Source organism: Lutra lutra, chromosome 8 (genome assembly GCF_902655055.1).
Source record: "Lutra lutra chromosome 8, mLutLut1.2, whole genome shotgun sequence".
NCBI classification, from domain to species: Eukaryota; Metazoa; Chordata; class Mammalia; order Carnivora; family Mustelidae; genus Lutra; species Lutra lutra.
In genome coordinates, this window is record NC_062285.1 from 106,825,354 (window position 1) to 106,846,401 (window position 21,048).

At 37.6% G+C, this 21,048-nt stretch overlaps 1 protein-coding gene and 1 non-coding gene across 2 annotated transcripts in view; both read left to right on the top strand.

Moving 5' to 3' along the window:
• ACSS3 (acyl-CoA synthetase short chain family member 3) overlaps positions 1 to 21,048 on the top strand; it is a 155,912-nt gene that overhangs the window by 123,751 nt on the left and 11,113 nt on the right. The window contains exons 12-13 of the mRNA XM_047740345.1: positions 10,391 to 10,472; positions 12,857 to 12,979. Coding sequence (XP_047596301.1) covers positions 10,391 to 10,472; positions 12,857 to 12,979 — 205 coding nt within the window. The remainder of the gene's footprint in view (positions 1 to 10,390; positions 10,473 to 12,856; positions 12,980 to 21,048) is intronic.
• LOC125108134 (small nucleolar RNA SNORA26) lies at positions 679 to 792 on the top strand. The gene has a single exon (XR_007129814.1). It is a non-coding gene; the product is annotated as a small nucleolar RNA SNORA26 (small nucleolar RNA).

Here is a 21,048-nt window from a genome sequence, read left to right on the forward strand (position 1 = left end):
TCTGCCCCTAAAAATGTTTATCCCCATTCTAGAGCTCTTAGTCTTTTTTGAATATTTATGATTATAAATAATGCCGTATTGAACATCTTTTTTTGTGTGTTGTCTTTTCTTCTTTTCTGATAATCACTATAGTACTGAATAATTTCTAAAAGTATAATTACTGAGTCAAATAGCAGCATAATATAAAATCCCTGACTCAGGAAATACCACAGTTCCTTGCTAACATTTTTCATCCTTGTTCATTTGTAAGTAAGGTGTCAAAATTTGAAGTCAAAATATTACTGAAGTGGAAGTTGGTTAAATTGGGGGACACGCGGGTGCCTGGGTGGCTCAGTGGGTTGAAAGCCTCTGCCTTTGGCTCAGGTCATGATCCCAGGGTCCTGGGATCGAGTCCCGAGTCGGGCTCTCTGCTCAGCAGGGAGCCTGCTTCCCTTCCTCTCCCTCTGCCTGTCTCTCTGCCTACTTGTGATCTCTGTCTTTCAAATAAATAAATAAAATCTTAAAAAAAAACTGGGGGACAAGCAGGATGTGACATTTTAATAATTAATACAGGTTGCTTTAGTGCCCCTGATAAGCAAGGCATTGGCATCCTTACTGATGTGGTTTAGTAGTAGAACTTGGCAGAAGGAGCTACTATAAATAAAGAACATTTTATGTCAGGCCTGAAAAAAGATTTGTTTTCTCATTTATTTAAAAAAATTCTTGGTAACACAGAAGAGTAAAGTAAGTCTCCATAAAACCCAGGGAAGAGATCGTAGAACTCCTCTTTGGATCCTGTCTGGAGTCACAGCTGAACCAGAGGGAAATTTTCTTTTGGTTCAAGCACCTTGGTGACTTTAAGATTTTATTAATCTTAGAGCACGTGCACGCGATGGAGAGCACAGGTCAGCCGCATGGCAGGGGCGGGGCAGAGGAAGACACCTTGCTGAGCAGGGAGCCCAACTCAGGGCTCCATCCCAGGCCCCGGGGATCATGACCTGAGCCCAAGGCAAATGCTTGAGCTACCCAAGAGCTCCTTCGTGATATTTTTATTCAGTTCCTAGCACAGTGATGAATTTGAACCTAACCGTAGTTTGAGGATACCTCCAGAGATACTTATCTTTGAAGGTGGGGAAAAAAGTCTACACAAGGTGTTTTCTGTTTGAAAGGTCATTTGGAATTTTTTCTTCTTTATAGAAAAAAAAAAATTCTTGGAAAAAAAGTAAAAGAATTCTTGGGACTCCTGGGTGGCTCAGTCGGTTGAGCATCTGACTCTTGGTCTCAGCTCAGGTCTTGAACTCAGGCTTGTGAGTTGAAGCCCTGCACAGGGCTCTACTCTGGGTGTGGAACTTCCTTTTAAAAATGAAATGAAATGAAACAAAATGAAATGAAATGAAATGAAAAAGTAAAATGAATTCTTATGACTTGGCATCCTGTCTCAGGTCAGAGACCTAACCTGAGGTATGAAATTGTCTCAGGTTAGGTCTCTGAACTGCACGATACCAGGCACATACCCTCACCTGTCCCTAAACCTAACCTGAACCCAAACCTAAACCCTATATCTGAGGAAGGGGGGAAGGAAAATGTGGTGTATTCATACAATAGACTATTATTCAGCAGTAAAAATGTATGAGATCTTGGCATTTACAACAACAGGAATGGAGCTAGATTTTAAAAAAAACTATCATTTAAAATTCTGTGAAAATGAAATGAAAAACAGCAACTTAAAAAAGAATATTTCTTTGGGTCAAAATAGTATAACCTTACAAAAAGCTAACAGAACGGATACACTTTATGATACAATTCTCAGATTCTCACGTTATCCCTAAACATGTAAGCACTATATTACGTTTTTCAAGTTTAAATTTTAAGACATATTGTTGGCAAAATGGAAAAATTAAATACTGAATATACCATTTATTCATCTTATTTTGAGCCTCCTATGTTAACATAGAACTGGTTGAAATCTGACCTCTTAGGGGGAAAATGGTAGTGATGGGGGGATGGCGTTCTAAGAAATTAGTAATCTGAACAAGATTGTAGGTGGTGGTTTAGCTTACTTAGGGAAGCACATGGTTTTTGAGAGCCTTTAAAAGCACTCTAGCAGCATACTTTTTGTATAATCTAACTGTTAGTGAGTCTATTTCATAAAACAACTCATGTACGATCCCAGGGGGAACGTTTGATGTCAGCAGTTTTATACCTTCACACGTTCTGTCATTCTAATTTTTGGTGGCTTTGCCCTACTTCCATTCAAAAATAATAAAATATAGCAAGAGGCCACATATACTGTATTTTTTCTTGAAGTCATTAATGTTGCTTCTAGTACTTAAGAGTAACACAGGTATTGCCTTGAAGCCTTCTGTCGTTTAGATCGTCACCAATTCAGAATTATTTTCTTCCCTTTGCATTCCTGAATGGGGAATTTCATTGTACTGATCTGGGATTCTGAAATTTCTATGTGAATTATTTGAAGATATTATATGTTATGACATGCAGTGGAGTTTGATTCCTTTCTTAAGTTCATAGTGAAACCAGATGTTTGAAAATGATATATATATATTATTGTATTCAAAAGATAAAGTAGAAAAAAACAGGAAAAAATGTTCCCACCAAGATCTCTCTCTTTCTCTCTCTGTTTTTTTTTTTTTTTTTAAGAATAATTCTTGAAACATTATTTTAGGAACTTGTTTTTATCTGGGAGAGCAAGGATTTCCTTTTGAAACCCACTTCTCCAGTGGCCTTTCCACCCTAACCCATCAACCTCAAAATTATTTGTACATCTCAGTGGCTGCCTGTAGCATGCATAGGACATTTTCACATTTAACATCTATCAATAAGACATGTTTCTCTTAGTCCGTAGCTGTTCTCTGTGCCTTGAGGGGATACACCGTTCATCCAGAATGTGAAATAGTCAATGAATGCTTTTTAAGAGCTCATAATAAATATATGTTTAATTGAATTAAGGGGAAGAAAAAAGCACAGCTTTTTGACTTAATGAAGATTATTCTGGTTTTTAAAAAAATAGTGTGTAATTTGAGAGAGAATATTTTTTTCCAGGCAGACCATACGGGATCTGACAGCAGGCTTCATTCCTGATATTGGCTACATGGTCACCCAAAAAACCTTGGTGGACTGTAAAAGGGATTATGCCTGGTGGCAGGGTCCACAAAACGTCTGAGATTCTGAATTTTAAGAAATGTATTGACCCTCAAATTTGAAAAACTTAACAACAAAAGTTAACACATGTTTAATTAAATACCTTTGAAATTGAACATTGTAGCAACTTCGGGGTCAGTTTAGTCTTCATAAATTTTTCATCTCATTTGCAAACAGTGTTTAGGTCTTTTCCCACTCTGTACAGTTTCTGAATATATACAGTAACTGCTGAGAATAGCCAAATGTAAGTTAAAATGTGTGTCTTCTTGCCAAATAATTTTAAAAGCAAAATTACAACTTTCTGCCAGAAAAAATTCTTGTTTCTATGGTCTATTGCTGTGTTTTATTATTTGTGCATATATATGGGGTGAGGCCACCGTAATAAGAATAATTAGGGTCCATGGGGGACTTAAAACTGAGACGGCTTCAAAAAATCACGCCTGGGAGTGAGCCCTGGCCAGAGATAGATGCCGTGCTCAATTATTCATACCCATGCTTTTCTTCATTATTTTGTATGGTGACTGAGTAGGAGCAGTTTGGAAGGGCAGCACTCCCAAATGTTACTTATGTTCACTAATTATACTTGTAGTATAATTACAAAAATATGGGGAAAGGCTGCATGGAATATTTGAAATGTGTGGATCTCAAACTATATTACAGTAAGTCAATAAAAAATGACTCATTGTTTTGAGCCCAGATTTGTTTGCTTTTATAAGTCCTGCTATATCTGCTTCTTTCATTGTAAAATCTGCTCTGGATAAAATAAATAACATCGGAAACTATCTTTCTCTGACAGTTCCTTTAAAATCTGAAGCTATAATCATATTTCCACCCTTTTCAAGATATTAAGTGTAATGATTCTTTTTATCATATTAAGACAATTCACCTAAAATGAGAAATAGTGGTATGTGGAAATGTTGAAGAACAGAAAACTCTTGTTCCACTTCTTTTGTTCCACTTCTTTGTTAATGCTTTTTAGAAATCACTCTTTTTCTCTCCTGGGGATCCCTTCACTGGAAGGGAGACATTTAAGTGATTCCTTAAACTACTGTAGACCTTAGGTTGTAATAAACAGGAGTCCTGTAGCTTTCGTATGTTCTCTGCATTCACAGATTTTGCCTTTCTAGTAGAAGAGAAACTACGTGTCTTTGTAGATGTTAGCAAATTCCTTTGATTTTTGAAACCTACTCCAGGCAGTTAATTTAGTGGGAAAGTTATGGTGTCTGAGTTGCTATGAATACAGAATGTTCACGACTTGTGGGAGGTGTCCCTGCAATTGCATCCAGAGCTCTAAAGTGCAGAAGTAAAACAGCCAGTAATTTCCAAGCAACACAGAGCAGGGCGTGAAAGAACATTTTCACTGCAATTGCCTTCCTCAGTGCCACACTGCTCGAGGTTATTAAAGCCATAGGTCTCTCTCTGCCTATTGTAACAAGTGGGCAATAGTTGATCAAAACCAACTTGTACTGACTAATAAATCTTTTCCACAGTATTCAGGCTTTTTTTGAAAAGAAAAAAAAAAATGAGGCCTCAGTTATGGGCCTGCATTTTCTTGGACCAGATCTAGCTGTTGCTACTGGCAGCCAGGCTTGCCGGTCTCCTGCTGTGTGCTCTGGGGGTGGGGAGGAGGCCATGCCCTGCGGACAGTGGTGGAGTAGGAGGGAGCTATAGGGCAGGGTCCAAGTGGCTTCTGCTTTGGTGCCTGCCGGTTTCTCAGCCTCCAGATATTGAACTCCTGTCCCCTAATGGTGTGTGTTCACATCTTTATAGCTTCCCGGTACTGATGTAGTCACTTTGCTGCTGTCTTGGGAGAGGGTCAGGACAGCTCTCTTTTCATCAGTATATCCTTTGAGTAAAACTAAGGATGACACATGTTCCTTTCTAAATATCAGATGCAAATTTTAGTATGACCTTTTATTAGCCTTACGACATCACTGGGGTGTAGACCGTGGGACAGATATTATCCTCATTTTAGACATGGGTATATCTAAACATCTTTCACAGTGAGTGACACCACTAGAATTCACATTTATAACCTGGTCTTTTGTCCAGAGAGAAAGAAGTTACAGCCTAATCAGTCCCTTTGTGGGGAGACAAAAAGTAGCTTCATATAAAAATCTCAAGTGAAGCCTCAGACTCCATAGGAAATGCTGGGAGGGCAAAGTTGGGATCTAATCCCAGAATTCTCTAGGCAACAGGAGTTACATCTTCAATTTACTTCTGTTGTTGTGGGGATTCCTAATGGAACAGTAAATACAGACCATCCTGTATTATCTGGGAAGGGAGACCGAAGAGTTTTACATTCCAGAGTGATCTTGAATGTCACGTTCTACAGCGATGAGCATTCCTTTCCTTTCTTACCTATTTAAGGATTTCTCAGCACTCCCATGCTTCCCCATCAGTGTGTGCTCGGGTGTGTACACACACACACACACACACACACACACACACGGGATCACTTCAGTTATTTCTCTTTCCCCCTAAGATTGGTCTCTGAAGAAAGACATTCTCTGAGGGTAACTCGATTCACAACTGGACAGGTTGCAACCAAAGTTCCCTTTCACTCTGCTTGAAAAAGTTGGGAAAGGTATCATCACAGAGTAGTAACATTTTATCTTGGCTTTGAAGGAGGAGTGCAGAGACTAACCAGCCTGTGTCTCAGTATTTTCAAGCCTTCCCCTCCTTCTGTCAGTCTACCGTATCTTCATGTTATTGTAACTACAGAAAACAGTTTTCTTTTTCTGTAACTTCAGAAGAAGAGCACCATGGCATCCATTATTCCAGAAGGAATAGGATAATCATTAGGCTATTCAACAAGAAAAATGTTAATTTGGAATTCTTAAAAAAAAAAAAAAATCTACTCTAGCTGATATATACCTAACTTCTCTCTGGAGCCTGTTGCTTCTCTTCTCTGTTCCTGCTTTTCTTTTGGACCATTATATAGTATCTTTCAAGTATCTTTTTTTAGACGCGCTTTCTAATATTGAAATTGCAACATCTGAATTTTTAAAATATATTGTACTTCATTAGTGAAGAACAGATAGTATCCCTCATTTTATCCTGCTGATTACTAATTGCAATCTCGTATCTTGCTCTCCGGCCTGTTCCTCAATGAGATTTGGGGATATTGAAGCAGTTTTCTGGAACATCTCAAAAATGATCGGGAGGCACATATGCCGTTTCCGGCAGATCCACACCTTGGCTTTTAGGTGTGGGCTTAGTTTCAGGGATAACACTTTCCCTTCCAAGAGCTCCTGCTGGTACAGAGTCTAGGGAGCTGCCTTCAAACTTGCCTGACAAACATCTTTACATTATTGCACTAACTTAATGGAATAGACATCATTCGTGATGTCTTTCTCTGCATCTGTATCATAAAAATACTAAGTTTCTTATAATACACATTATGCCAGGCTCTTCATGTGTCTGAGACCAAAATTTATATCTTTATATCATCAACGTCTAAATCGGTGACTGAGGAATATCAAGCATCCAACAAATATTGATTGAATGGAGAAAATAAATACACGAGTTAATGCACACACGCATACACGCATACACGCACACATACACACACGCATACATGAATGAATGAATAAAACATAATTCCTCTGGTGTTTTCTTCTCTAACTTCATATCTTCATTGTCTCTTCACTGGCTACTTCTAGTCACATCTTTCCCATCTTAAATCAGCCTGCTTCTCTGCCTTAAACCAATGACACATCTTTCCTTGCAGTCACCCACAAACTTTTAAAAAGTGTGGTCTAACTTCCTGTCTCCACTTACTTACTTCCTGTTTACTTTTTAATCACTCCTGTTATTGTCTGCTCCACAGACAATCCTGAAAACACTCAAAAGTATCTTCATCACTAAGTCCCCTGACCTCTCTCGAATCACTTTCAAACAAAATCTGTGCTTCTATGACCTTGTTGAATATTCAGTCATTATTAAAATTCTACTGTAGTGGCTCCTAAAATACTGTTTTTTCCTAGTTCCCATACATCTGATTTTCTTTTGTTTTTTTTTTCAATGATCTTATTTCTTTGGTCCTTAAAGAAGAATAACATTTGGCCTTGATTTATTCCTTCCATTTCATGCACTGTCTCTGTATCATATCCTTGTTATGTTTTTCTTAATTCTCAAGGTCTGTAGGTATATACAAATTTATGCAGGCCTTTTTCACAGGAGTGAGAAATTGTATAAAAATCCCTACTGTCCCTGTTGTTCAAAAAATTTAAGTGTTTAAAATGTGCAACAGCTGAAAAAGCCCATGTGCTAAAAGTTTGTTAATTTGTTCCCTTGGAGGATGGCTACATACAATTTAATTGTCTAAGTTTTAATCAATTATAAGAATATAATCTATCTGTTACTAATTATTGGTATCATAGTTCTCTCAGGAAGTAAGAGAAAACCAAAATTATCAAGGCATCTTCTTTTTAAGGACGGAGGTTGCAGATGTAACCAACTTCTGGGAAGTGTAAAATATTCCTTTTCTCTCTAATAACACTCTTACCAGAAAATGCTACACTCTCCATCCATGTGCACGCACTGCCTGAATCAGGTGCATACTAGGCCACCAGGAAACTCAGATTGCCTACAGTACCCAAAGTACTAATTCTCTGGGATTATTAGTGCAAGTACGTAGGAGTCTCTACTGGGAGGAGGCAATGTGGTTGCTGGGGGATCAAAATTTGTATGTGGGGTAGATAAAATGAAAGAGAGGCTTATTTAACAGTATGTCCTTCTACATACACAGTTTTCAGTATGGGCAGCGTTAAGTGTTTCAGGATTTGGATGTGCATTTCTGTATACCAGCAATCAGACGGAGCTAAGGAACAGGTGCTCCCATTAGACTTGGTGTCTGAATTCTAATTTGCCTCAGACCCCAGTGCTCTCTGATGTCCCCAAAGCTGCCTGAGTGTCTGTTGCCATTTATTATCACAGTTACCTTTTATTTTTCTTATAGTTTAAAACTATCACCATAAAAAACAGAGAGGATTATATATCGTGATATATTTGGGGGGGGGAGGAACAACTGAAAATTATTTATTTAATATGTGAGCAGCATCCGTGTCCATCGATATTTTTGTCAATTATTTTACATATAGCCAGCTTCACTCATTAATATTATGACTTCTGGCCTGGATTGGCTTTGATTTACCATCTACCATCCCTTCGTGGTGTCCTCTTCCCTCTTTATCCTCACTGTCCTGAAAATACTGCTGAATTGAATGTATTTTGGTGGCTGCCCTATTCATATTTTATTTCCATGTTTAATAACGAATGATTTATGATTGTCTATAAAATATTAACAATAAAAACAAACTGACGAAGTGAAATTATATACTAGAGACTTGAGACTGATGTAGCAAAGTTAGTTACAAGGACACGAAGGGATCATCTTCAGCCTCTGCCTTGACGCGCAGGCTTAGCGATGAACAGCGAGAGTAACAACAGCAGAATCTCTGTCGTTCTCCTTACAAACTGCTTCCTTTTTTTTTTTTTTAAAGATTTTATTTATTTATTTGACAGACAGAGATCACAAGTAAGCAGAGAGGCAGGTGGGGGGGGGGGGGAAGCAGGCTCCCCGCTGAGCAGAGAGCCTGATGCAGGGCTCAATCCCAGGACCCTGAGATCATGACCTGAGCAGAAGGCAGAGGCTTTAACCCACTGAGCCACCCAGGCACCCCACAAACTGCTTTCATACGCATTTTATGCAACAATGTGAGGCCCAGAAATGCAGATGTTGCATTTGTTCCTCCATTGTAAACTAGTACAAAATGAAGACCTCGCAAGGGGAGGGCCTCCCGGGAGGCTGGCGAGATGGTGGAGCTGGGCCGCCGATCCTACCTGTAGCAGCACTTTCTATCTGATAGAATGTGAGAATACAATTCAGAGCCTCGAAATTCTAATATTGGGGTAGGGGGTGCATGACATTGCCTCATGTGGGCCGTGGCCTGTCTGCTTTGTTTCCAGTTTTCTCAGCATCAGTTCTGTGAAGTCGTTACCTCACTTCTTATTTTTTCTGGTATGAGCCTGGAGAGGGAAGTTTTTTGAAATTCCTTGAGTTTTACAATATCTCAATTTCCCAACTTTAAAGCATCTAAAAGGGTCTTGTGTCCAGAAAACAATCTGAGTGGTTCTTTTCGTTAGGTGACACCTCCTACAGGGGACCAATGTGAGAACTTGTTCGTTTACCTGTACAGACAGACTGACAAAGATGGAGCCCTGCCAGGTGTAGAACACCTGTTTGAGGTTATGGAGGAAAGCAAGAAATATAAGAGCAAATTGATTGGAAAGAAGGGTACATCCTATGTTATGTTTTATTTTATCATTTTTTAACAACAAATTTATTATTTTTTTATTAACATATAATGTATTATTTTTGGGGGGGGGTATAGGTCTGTGAATCATCAGTCTTACCCAATTCACAGAGCTTACCATAGCACATACCCTCCCCCGTGTCCATCCCTCAGCCACCCCATCCCTCCCAGCCCCCCTCCCCTCCAGCAACCCTCAGTTTGTTTCCTGAGATTCAGAGTCTCTTATGGTTTGTCTCCCTCTCTGGTTTCATCTTGTTTCATTTTTTCCTCCCTTTCCCCATGATCCTCTATTTTGTTTCTCAAATTCCTCATACCAGTGGGCATTATGCTAAGTGAAATAAGTCAATCAGAGAAAGACAATTATCATATTATAGGTTATATTTCATATTCTCAAGTATTTCCATGTGTTCATCCAATGAGAAATCACAGACATTGGGATGGTCCTAAAAAGGAAAAATGCAAGAGGGCGTAGTGAGAGAGAATTCCCTGAGGCAGATTGATTGTGAAGATGAGATTGTTTGTGGAATGTTGAATTGGAACATTTCATCACACAGAGATGGGCAGAGGGGGCAGTTTGGGACCTTGATACTTAAAATTTTTTTTTAAATTAAAAAATAAAAAAAAATTTACTTGCCTATGGTAGATGGATATTTGTTTTAAAAAGTAATTCAGTGATGCATTTGTGGTTCCTTTTTGCAGATGTTATGCTTCTTTTGTGCCCTTTCCAGAAACTGTAGTCATCCCTCAATGGCGCTGCTGTGTCATAGCCAGCTACTTCAGCCTCAGTCAGAAATGATATGTCCAGCAGGTTTTGGGGTTGTATTTCAATGTGGGATTGACTTGCAATTATCCATCCCACTAGAAATTAGTCTACTCAATCTATCTTTATTACCACTTGGATCATAATTCTAACTGCTCTGTTTTTCTATAAGGTTGCCATTACCGCCTGGAGCTTTTTCAGGACTCTGGAAGAATCAGGAGGCATTCAAGCATTTATACTTTGAGAAATTTCCTGTAAGAACTTTATTATACTTTTTTTAAAACCTTCCAAAGTACTTCTTGCCTGTTAAGTTGAGCACTTAGTCCTGGCATCATAGATAACAGTACAACTTTTCAAGTTTATCTGGACCAAGTTCCAGATCTCAGAAACAAGAATGCCCAAACCACAATGATTAAAGTAAGTCATTTTTATATTTATTTTTATCAGTCTCTGGGCATAGACATTTCTGTTCCTCTTCGCACATTTTCCTGAAATTTAGCAGCCCTCAATATCAGGAAAGTTTTTATTAAGTTAAAGACTTTTAGGGGACTCTCTCTATTCCTCCCTGCATTGAATCCTGCTATAGACTGAGAGCACCTGGTCAGAATTGTACCCTGTCCCTAGAACCCCTTAATCTTCTCTACAGCTGGTTATGTGAGCAAAGTTCATTTGGATTCCCCACAGTTGTATTTTTCCATTCTTTTACCTATTTTTGACATTTGTTCTTAAATGTTCTCCTAGCTTTTTAAGTTCCTATTTTAAAATACAGACACATGCTAGACATGGTGTTCCTGCAACACAAATTCCAGCCACCTGGATGACAAAAAGTGTTCTACTTTTTGTCTTGTTATTTACCTGTTTCTCCATATCATGGTGATGTGTTTCGTGTTTATAACAACGCTTTACTGATGATACACGTCAGGTCCCGCCATAGTATTGCTGCTGTCCTTTGACTTCTATTTCTTTCCAAGAGATTCTTGGTTCTCGTTAGGCAGTAGGTGGAAAAAGAAAAAAAAAAAAAAAACGAATGATCAGGATTTCGTATAAAAACAAACACAAGTCTCACTGTTTAGCATTTTATCTTGATTATTTTTGAGTGAATGACAGGTAACCTAGTCAAGCCGACCAATGACAAGATTTAAAAGAGCTTCCTTTAGAAAGAGATCGTGGAATTAAATGACCTCAGCAGCTGAGGTTAAAGCAGCCCCCGACTGACTGTGGCTGGGAAGATTTGTCAGCAGAGCTGAACCCTGTCAGTCCAGTCTATCTGCCTGATGGGCCACCATTAAATCATCAGAGTCCTGATGTGATTAATAACACCTGACAACAGCAAAGAAGGTGTGCCTGTGGTTTCAACACGGCACCTTTAACACCAAAAGCTCCTTCAGAGTCTCCGTTTATGGTTAAGTTATGTGGAGCGACTCCGTATATAGTCTTGCCTTGTTACCCTGACTTCAGACTTCTCATCTAAGGGCTTAATCACTGCACAAAAAGGTTGAGTAAATTGCCTGGAGTTTAGAAGTGTTGGAGCTGAAAATGGAACTCATAAAGTCCGGTTCCACGGTCCATGCTCTGTAACTGTACTCCAGGTTTTCTGTCCAACAGAAGTGGCAGTCAGAGCGGCCAGTTACTGAGGGCTTACCAGTGTGCCAGGGCCTGCCCTCCTTAGATACACCATCTCATCTGTGCTTCGGAGAAGCTTAGAGGGTAGAGCCCACTACCCTGTGTAACAGAGGAGCACCCTGAGTCTTAGAATAAGAGGCTCAAATAGTGACTCATCTGAATTGTTCCTAAAGCCCGTGCTCGTTAACATAAGTGTCAAGATAACTGAAAAGCATTAGAAGTAATATTTTGTTCTACTTCTTATTCTTCTTGATTCTTCATTCTGTCGTGATTTCTGCACCAGTGAAGATGTGCTGCTACTTTGAGTTGATTAAAAATTAAATTTCATCCCTATTATTACATTTCATGGAAGCTTGGGTCTAATCCAAATTCATGTTAATAAACCAGTGCTGTATTTTGTAATTATTTATAGAGAGCTTTAAAAGTTTTAAAAATTAATATAATTAAAGAAGAAATCCATCAAAGAAGTACTTTCCAATACCAAAGTATGTTGGAAATATTGAACTGTTACTTCTCCATTAAAAAAAATTGAGTTCATAACCTTCACAACTCTAAGTTCAAACATTTAACTTAAATATATATAAGAATGCTTAAACTTGGGGCGCCTGGGTGGCTCAGTGGGTTAAGCTGCTGCCTTCGGCTCAGGTCATGATCCCAGGTCCTGGGTTCGAGCCCCGCATCGGGCTTTCTGCTCAGCAGGGAGCCTGCTTCCTCCTCTCTCTCTGCCTGCCTGCCTCTCTGCTTACTTGTGATTTCTCTCTGTCAAATAAATAAATAAAATCTTAAAAAAAAAAAAAAAAAGAATGCTTAAACTTATTCCTAGCTATTAGTGGAGCGAAGAGATTCTAGTATGTTATCAAAATCAAAAGGAGTTTAATTCCATAGACTAGGAATGAAAAAAAGTTAAATGCATGCCATAAATCCATTTCTATCACATTTTATATTATACCAAACTTAAATGATTGCATTACCTAGCAATACATGCTAATTAGACATTATCTATTCTTATTTTCAGGGATACTATGACACCATGGATGCTGGTTACATGGACGAAGAAGGCTATTTATATGTTATGTCTCGAGTTGATGACGTGATAAATGTTGCGGGTCACAGGATTTCTGCAGGTGCTATTGAAGAGGTATAGATGAATATGGATTTTCTGTTCCAGGTGATATTGAGAACAGAGCTGAACTGAAGTCAATAATTGAGGTTAAGTCAGCATACCTGGAAAATTACCCTTCATTTGATGCGGAGGCTAGGTTATTCTCGTATCTGTCTCAACTCACTTCCTCTTGTGTAAATCCTCCTGTTCTCCACACTCCCTGATCTCTCTCTGGGTGGTAGGGAGGAATTTTAAGAAGCTACATTTATGTGTTACTTATAGGAGAACTTATATACTCTTGCTTCTTGATGCTTGCTACTTAATTGCCTCTAGCTTCTTGATTTTCTCTTGCTTAATAACCTGGTTTGCATACCATCTTTAACTGGTATGAGATTTAAACATTTTACTCTACTCTTAAATCCTAAGAATTTTCCTCCAATGTAAATACATTGTCACAGTGTCTCCAGAAGAGTTTTTTTTTAATATAATATATTTAATTTGTATACTTACACAGTGTAGAATCCACTTTATTGTTTTACAATACTATGAGGTTTTATACTTGTGTAGATTCTTGGAACCTTCACCACAGGTAGGATACACAAAAATGTCAACACTGCTGAAGAATTCTCTTTTAACATTGACCTTCGTATTCTGACCCTCCCCATCCCTGGTGACTACTGATTTTTCTGTTTCTATGTTTTTGCTTCTCTAGAATGTCATATAAATGGACTCATACAGTTACATAATATTTGGAGACTGGGTTATTTCATTTAGGAAAATACATTCCAGATCTATCCAAGCTTTTGTGTATATCATGATTTGTTTATATTGCTTGTAGTATTCCATTTGTAGATGTACTAACCAGTTTCTGTATCCATTCATTCACTTAAGGATATTTGAATTGTTTCTAGTTTGAAACAATTTTAAATAATATATACATTCATGTATGTGTTTTGGGGCAAGATTAGTTTTTATTTTTTCCAGGATAAGTACCTATCGTGAGTTGGCTTAGTTATGTGGTGAGTGTATGTTTAAGTTTATAAGAAACTGTCAAACTCTTTTCTGAGTGGCTACACAATTTTACATCCTCGCCAGAAGTGTTTGAGGGTTTCTGTTTCTTCCCATCTTCATCTACACTTGGCGTTATCATTATTCTTTATTTAAACCATTCTATTAGATGAGTAATGGTATGTCATTACTTTTAATTTACTTTTCCATAATGCCTTAATGATGTTGGGCATCTTTTGACATGCTTATTTCTCATCCACATATCTTCTTTGATAAGATACCTGTTGAAAATCAAGGGACACCTGGGTGGCTCAGTTGGTTAAGTGTCTGCCTCCAGCTCAGGTCATGATCCCAGGGTCCTGGGATTGAGTCCCCCATTGGGGTCCCTGCTCAGTGGGGAACCTGCTTCTCCCTCTGCCTGCCACTCCCCTCTGCTTATACACGCTCACTCTCTCTCTCTCTTTCCCTCACAAATAAATAAAATCTTTAAAAAAAATGTTCTGCCCATTTTTTAAAACTTAGGTTGTTTTCCTATTGTTCAGTTTTGAGAGTCTTTTATCTGATACATGACTTGCAAATATATTTTTTTTAAAGATTTTTTATTTATTTATTTGACAGAGAGATCACAAGCAGGCAGAGAGGCAGGCAGAGAGAGAGGAGGAAGCAGGCTCCCCGCAGAGCAGAGAGCCCGATCCCAGGACTCCGAGATCATGACCCGAGCCGAAGGCAGCGGCTTAACCCACTGAGCCACCCAGGCGCCCCATGACTTGCAAATATTGTCTTTCAGTCTGTCGCTAGTCTTTTTGTTCTCTTAAAAGCGTCCTTACAGAGCAGAAGTATTTTTCATATTGATGAAGTCAAATTCACTGATGTTTTTCTTTGCCAGATCATAATTTTGGCATATCTTAGAACTCTTTCCTAACCCAAGGTCATAAATATTTCTCCTTTGTTTTGACCTAAGAGTTTTATAGTTTCATGTTTTACATTAGCTTTATTATTTTGCATTTTGTATCAGTTTACATTTACATTTTGAGTTTTCATGTGTGTGTGTATGATGCAAATATAGGTTGAGGATTATAATTATTTTTTAATATGGATATTGATGGTTCCAAGAATCAATTATTGCAAAGACTGCATTTCTCCTTTGAATTTCCTTTGCACCTTTGTCCAATCAGCTGATAGTACTTGAGTGACTCTATTTCTAGAGTATCTCTTCTGTTTCATTATTTTATGTGTTTATCTTTTTACCAATACTATTCTGTCTTGATACTATAGCTTCATGGAATGCCTTAAAGTTGAATAGTATTCACATTTGCTCTTCTTTTTCAAAACTGTTTTGGATGTTCTAATTTCTTTACTTTTCCACATATATTTCAGAATGAACCTTTTGTAGTTACAATGGATTTTTATTATGACTGTATTAAATCATAGATTCTTTTGGGAAAAACTGATATCTGATCCATATGGAAACTTCTAATCCAATAATTTTATATGTGCCTCTATTTCTTGAGGTCTTTTTATTTTTTTAAGATTTATTTATCTATTTATTTATTTGAGAGAGAAAGAGGGAAAGAGAAAGATCACTTGCACAGATGGAAAGGGAGAGGGAGGAGCAGACACCCCGCTGAGCTGGGAGCCTTATTCGGGGCTTGATCCCAGGACCTTGGGATCATGACCTGAGCTGAAGGCAAATGCTTAACAGACTTAACACCCAAATGCCCCTCTTTAGGTCTTTTTGAATATGTTCCATCGGCATCTTATACTTTTCAGTATACAGATTTATACCTAAGTATTTAATTTTTAAGCTACTATAATCTTTTCTGAAGTTTTAGTTTCTAAATTTTCACTGCTAGTGGATAGAAATGCTGTTGATTTCCCTAAACTGATAATGCATTGTTTTTGTAGATTTTTGAGAGTTCCTATGTAGAAAATCATGTTGCCTGTGAATAGAGAGAGTTTTATTGCTTTCTTTTCAGTCTAAATGCCTTTTATTCCTTTTTCTTGCCTTCTTGGACTGGCTAAAACTTCCAGTATGATACGGAATAACATTGGTGAGAGCAGACACGCTTGTCTTCTTTCTGATCTTAGGGTAAAAACGTTTAATACCTTACCATTAAGAATGATGTTTCATTCTTAATGAAATGAAGGTATTTCTGTAGATAAACTTTATCAAGTTAAGATTAATTTGTTCCTATTTTGATGAGATTTTTTTAAGAGTCTTGAATGAACACTGAATTTTGCCAAATGCTTTTTCTGCTTTTTTAATACATGAATTGCATTAATTTATTTCCAGCTCTTTAGCCTTATGTCACTGGGATAAACCTTACTTGGTTGCAATGTTTTTATGTATTGCTTTTTTTTAAACATCTATAGTACCTTTCTTTGTTCTGAAGTTCGTTATGTGTGGTAATCACATAGCCATTCCATCTTTTTTGAATAGTGTTTGTATCATTTGTCTTTGGCCACCCTTTCATCTGGATCATGAGGGATCATTATGAATCCATACAGATCCATCTGGATCATTATGCTTTCTGTGGACTTACTGTGCATATAGTTGGGTCTTACTTTTATTTTTATCCAGTCTGTAGTCTTTATCTTTTAACTGATGTTTTTAGACCATTTACATTTAAATAAATTATTCATAAATTTATATTTATGCCTATCAGTTTATTAGTTTTCTTTTTTACTTTTTTTCACTCCTCTCCTAGACCCCTATCTCCCTTCTTTTAAGTCATTTCATTCCTTTTTTGTAGCTTCTGTTTCTTTACTGAAAACTGTGCTCCCTTTCATTCCAAGAATGTTTGCCCATTCTTCTTGCACCATGGCTGTTATTGGGTTTTTAGTATTCATCTTTGTTAATTTTATACTGAATGTGCAAATGAGGTGTTAGGGTCAAAGACAGATTTCTTGATAATAAGTGTGTCATTGCCCTCTTAGGTTCTAGCCTTAGGTACTACAGAAGTGCCAGCCAGACACTTCGTAGAAGAGAGATGAGGAAGATAATTTTTGTGGGCCTGTAAAGAGCAAGGAGGCATTGACCTTCCTCCCCCATCAGAAGGTCTCCTTCCAAATGTAAGGCCTTATTCCAAACTCATCTCTTTGATATGTAAATAAAATCTCCAGGAGCCAAATAGCCCTGTGTGTCTCAACTCTTACAACTTAGAAATGTTTCCAAGTTCTAAGGCTTCATCTTTTTATGATATGTAAATACCTAGGAAGGTACTGAGCCAGTCTCCCCAGCGTGTTGTGAGTTTAACCTAGAGATCTAGTCTCCTCTTGACTTTGATAATTTTGCCTTCTCAGGGAAATTAGAAAAGTTTTATTATCCTTTCAGATCAGAGCAATTAACCCGACAAACAGCTATAGATCAAATTCTCATGGTATTTGAAGATTCTCAGGAGGCTAGGGGTTTTTGTAGGAGCAATGAGGAGTCCAGGAAAGTTTTATCCCCTGCCACCATTATAACAGCTGCATTAAAATTTTTGTCTCATCATTCTAATATTTGGGTCATCTTGGCATTGGCATCTATTGACTCATAGTCTTTTTTTTTTTTTTTTTTTTCCTTAAGAGAGGTTTAGGTTTTCCTGATTCCTCTTATGTCCTGTAATTTTAGGTTTTTATCCTAGACATTTTGAATATTGCATTATGAGATTCTGGATCCTGTTGAAATCATGTGGATTTGTGTTGTGATTACTTATTTTAGTTAAGAACAGACCACCTGTCCCTACTCACTTTCTGTGGACTGTGGTTCCAATGTCCATTTGATTTTCACTCTTTGCAGTGTTATTTTGGTGCATCTCACTTGTGTCTCTCTCAGAGGCCAACCTGAAACTTGAGTTAAGTGTTCAGAATCTACACTGTGCTGAATCTGGTTGGATTCCTGCATGCACCATGTCTGGGGTGCATGGGGTAGGCTCAGGACTTCATACACAGACTTAAAGTATCCCTTTCTCCAACTCCTTCCTCTCCATAACCTACTCGTCACTTTCTGATTTCCAAGGTTCCCCATTGCTGCTATTTTGGGTAAAAAGTCAGGGCTGTATTTCCTGTGCTCTTATCAAGGGTCAATACTGCATGTTCTACATTCACAGCATCCCTGGGCAGAAGATGAGACTGTCTCTTTGGTAGCACTTGCTTAGTGTAGAGCAGAGCAAGTTAACAGGGATCTCCTCAGGGACTGGATAGCTGCTCTTGGGAGGTGGGGCGGGGGGTCACAAATGGCTCTGAATCTTTCTAGGCTCCCAGGGTGTGTGCATGTGTTTGGGGCTGGCATCCCTCAAGGGTTCCCTCCCACAGGCTGCACACCAGTAGTGGAGAAGGGGAAGGACCCAGCTCTTTTGCTGGCATTCACTTGGAGTAGGGTGCGGAGAGTCAACAAGGTTTCTACAGCTCTGTAGGAAGGAAGAAGGGAACTGCTTCTCTGTGGGTGTTCATCTGGAGTAGGGAGGTAGATTGAAAAGGACTATTTCCCAGATTCTCTGCTCCTTTCCCTGGGCTTCAGTAGAGGCAGACATTTCTTTGGGCTTTTCTGTCTTGGGCTGCTCTAGTACCCGGGCCAGAATATATAGGAGGCAAAACAAAGAAACAAACCATAATGATAACAAAACCCAAAACCTCCAAAGAAACAAACCGAAAAAGGAGGTTGTGTCTCAAGTTCTTATAATTTTAATAGAGTCATCTGATCTGGTTTTTTAGCCCAGAGTTTTTCATTGCAATTAGTAAACGTGATAAGATGGAACCGATTTATTCCATCATTTTCAGAACCAAACCCAGAATAAGTTTTAAATGGAATAGAGCAAAGTTTAAATGAAAGACAATGTTTAAAAATAATTCCATAGGATCAGAACATGCAGAATCAAAGTTGAGTTCTCCTTCCTGTAATCTGAAGATGGTCACCTTCTTTAAAAGTCATTTATCTTCAGTGAAAACAAAATAGTTTAATGCTTCTTGTCATCTCAGCTTTGTGTGTGTGACAATGTAATATAAGTTGAGTAAAAGGAAATATTTTTATGTAATATTTTGGAGTAAGTGGCTTTGTGTGCTATTATAATATTATCTTATTTTTAACCTACTGTGAATTTTGTGATAACCTGAAATTGAAATTCACGCTTCATGTGTTTTGGTGTGTTGGCAAAAGGTGGTTCTGGTTGCATGAACTTTTAATTTCTTGCCTGTAAGAGATTACCTCTAATATTCCACCTGCATTTCTGGCAGAGTCAGCTAATCAAAATATGGAGATTACATATGCAAAGCTTTTATTATCAGTCAAAGTTCTTGGTTCTCTCTTATTTTTAGAACAAAAAAGAGAAGTATCAACCTATTTAAATATATGCTTTAATATGTTTCCACTGACATCCTTTTCATTGTATGTAATCAGAGAATGAGACAGACAGAAGGTAGGCAGTAAAATGACAAAATTGAAAAAAAAAAACATGCTAGAATCAATGGTTTCCAATAGGAATTTTGTCACAAGGTCTTGGAGTACTTATCGCACAGAATGACCCATCAGCCTTTAGGCCTTCTTGATGTGAACGTCTCCCTTTATATGAATTAAATGATTAACTCTACTATATATTTATGTCTAATAAGGAAGTTAATACCTCAGTTCATATCAAATTTGTCTTCTTTATGTTGGCATCTATTAGAAAGTTTTGAACTAACATTCTTTACTGGATTTTTCTCACCTCTTAGCAAAATTGCTTAACATTGAAAATTAATGTGTATGTTTTTACATACATATTTTTATTATTTTTATTGATGACATAACCAACATTTATTAAAAGTGCCCAAACCTTACTTTATTTGTAAATAATTTCTGGGACTCTCCCTAGGATTCTCAATTGTCAATTCTGAATGCCAGATTCCAATTTGGGTTTTTGAAATAGGATTGGAGGGTCTTAATTTGGGGGAATCTCATTTGTAATAATTAAAAATAGATTGAATGTTGCTTTTACATATAGTGAAAATAGTGTCTTTACATTTTCTTAAAGTAAAATATGACATGTGCATTACTTAATATAAGACTAAATCAAACAAATTCTATTAAAATTACTACATTAAAAACATTTCAGGAAACTGTACGTTCTTTTCTGTTCTCATCATAAGAAAAAGAGTTCTAGAATGCTTTTATAAATTTAAGAGGATCTTATCCAAATCTCAATACATGTAAGGGCCTTCTGTAACTATTAAGTAATAATCATATCTATTTGAAAAGTTGATTAATGTTTGAGAGCCTGGCATCTAGATAGACACTTAGGATACTCTGGTGGAAAACTGGGTGTGAAATCTGCTATTTCAGGTCTTAGGAGCCAAAATTACTAGGAGCTAATGTGGTCCTTCTTGCTTGGTTTTCTTTCACTATTGTGGACAGGTTTCATGTGGAGACACCTCCAGGGAACAAATTAGGCTCCCTGGTTTCATTCTTTCACTTGTAGCTTAAGTTTCATTTCGTTAAATAATCCTACTAGTATCCTTGGGAACTTGGAAATCTGCTGTTAAAATACTGCACTTAAATCCTAGAGCTGTGTTCATTGCAATTTGCCCTTTGGAAGGTTATTTGAACCAAAGTTTCACTGTTTGTTTTCCAAGTTAGCTATTTTGTTTGCTATTTTTAGGAGTGATTTCTTCAGGATTGAATATATTTCCATAAAGTATGTATTCAGCAAAGATGCCATGCAATTTCAGTTCTATCCAGCATTAAATGACTATTGGCTTTAAATAGTTGTAAGATTGCTGAATATTTTCCTAAGTATAAATATGGATATTGATGATAATGTGGAAACTAACAGTTTCCTAGATGACTCCAATATCAGAGGGAATGAAGAAGTATTCTTCTTCTCACTGCAGAGGCAATCTCCTACTAAACACAGGATCCTTGCACCTTTGAAGGTGCTTGATTTAAACTAATACTTCTACAATTAAAAGCATAATTGAAAATCTGTGTAATTTAACCACTAAAGTCATAGAATCTTTCAAATCCATTAAAATTTACACAAAAATGATAGTACCCCCTTCAAGCTCTATTGCAAAACTGAAATCATCAAGATAGTCTGGTACTGGCACAAAAACAGACACATAGATCAATGGAACAGAATGCA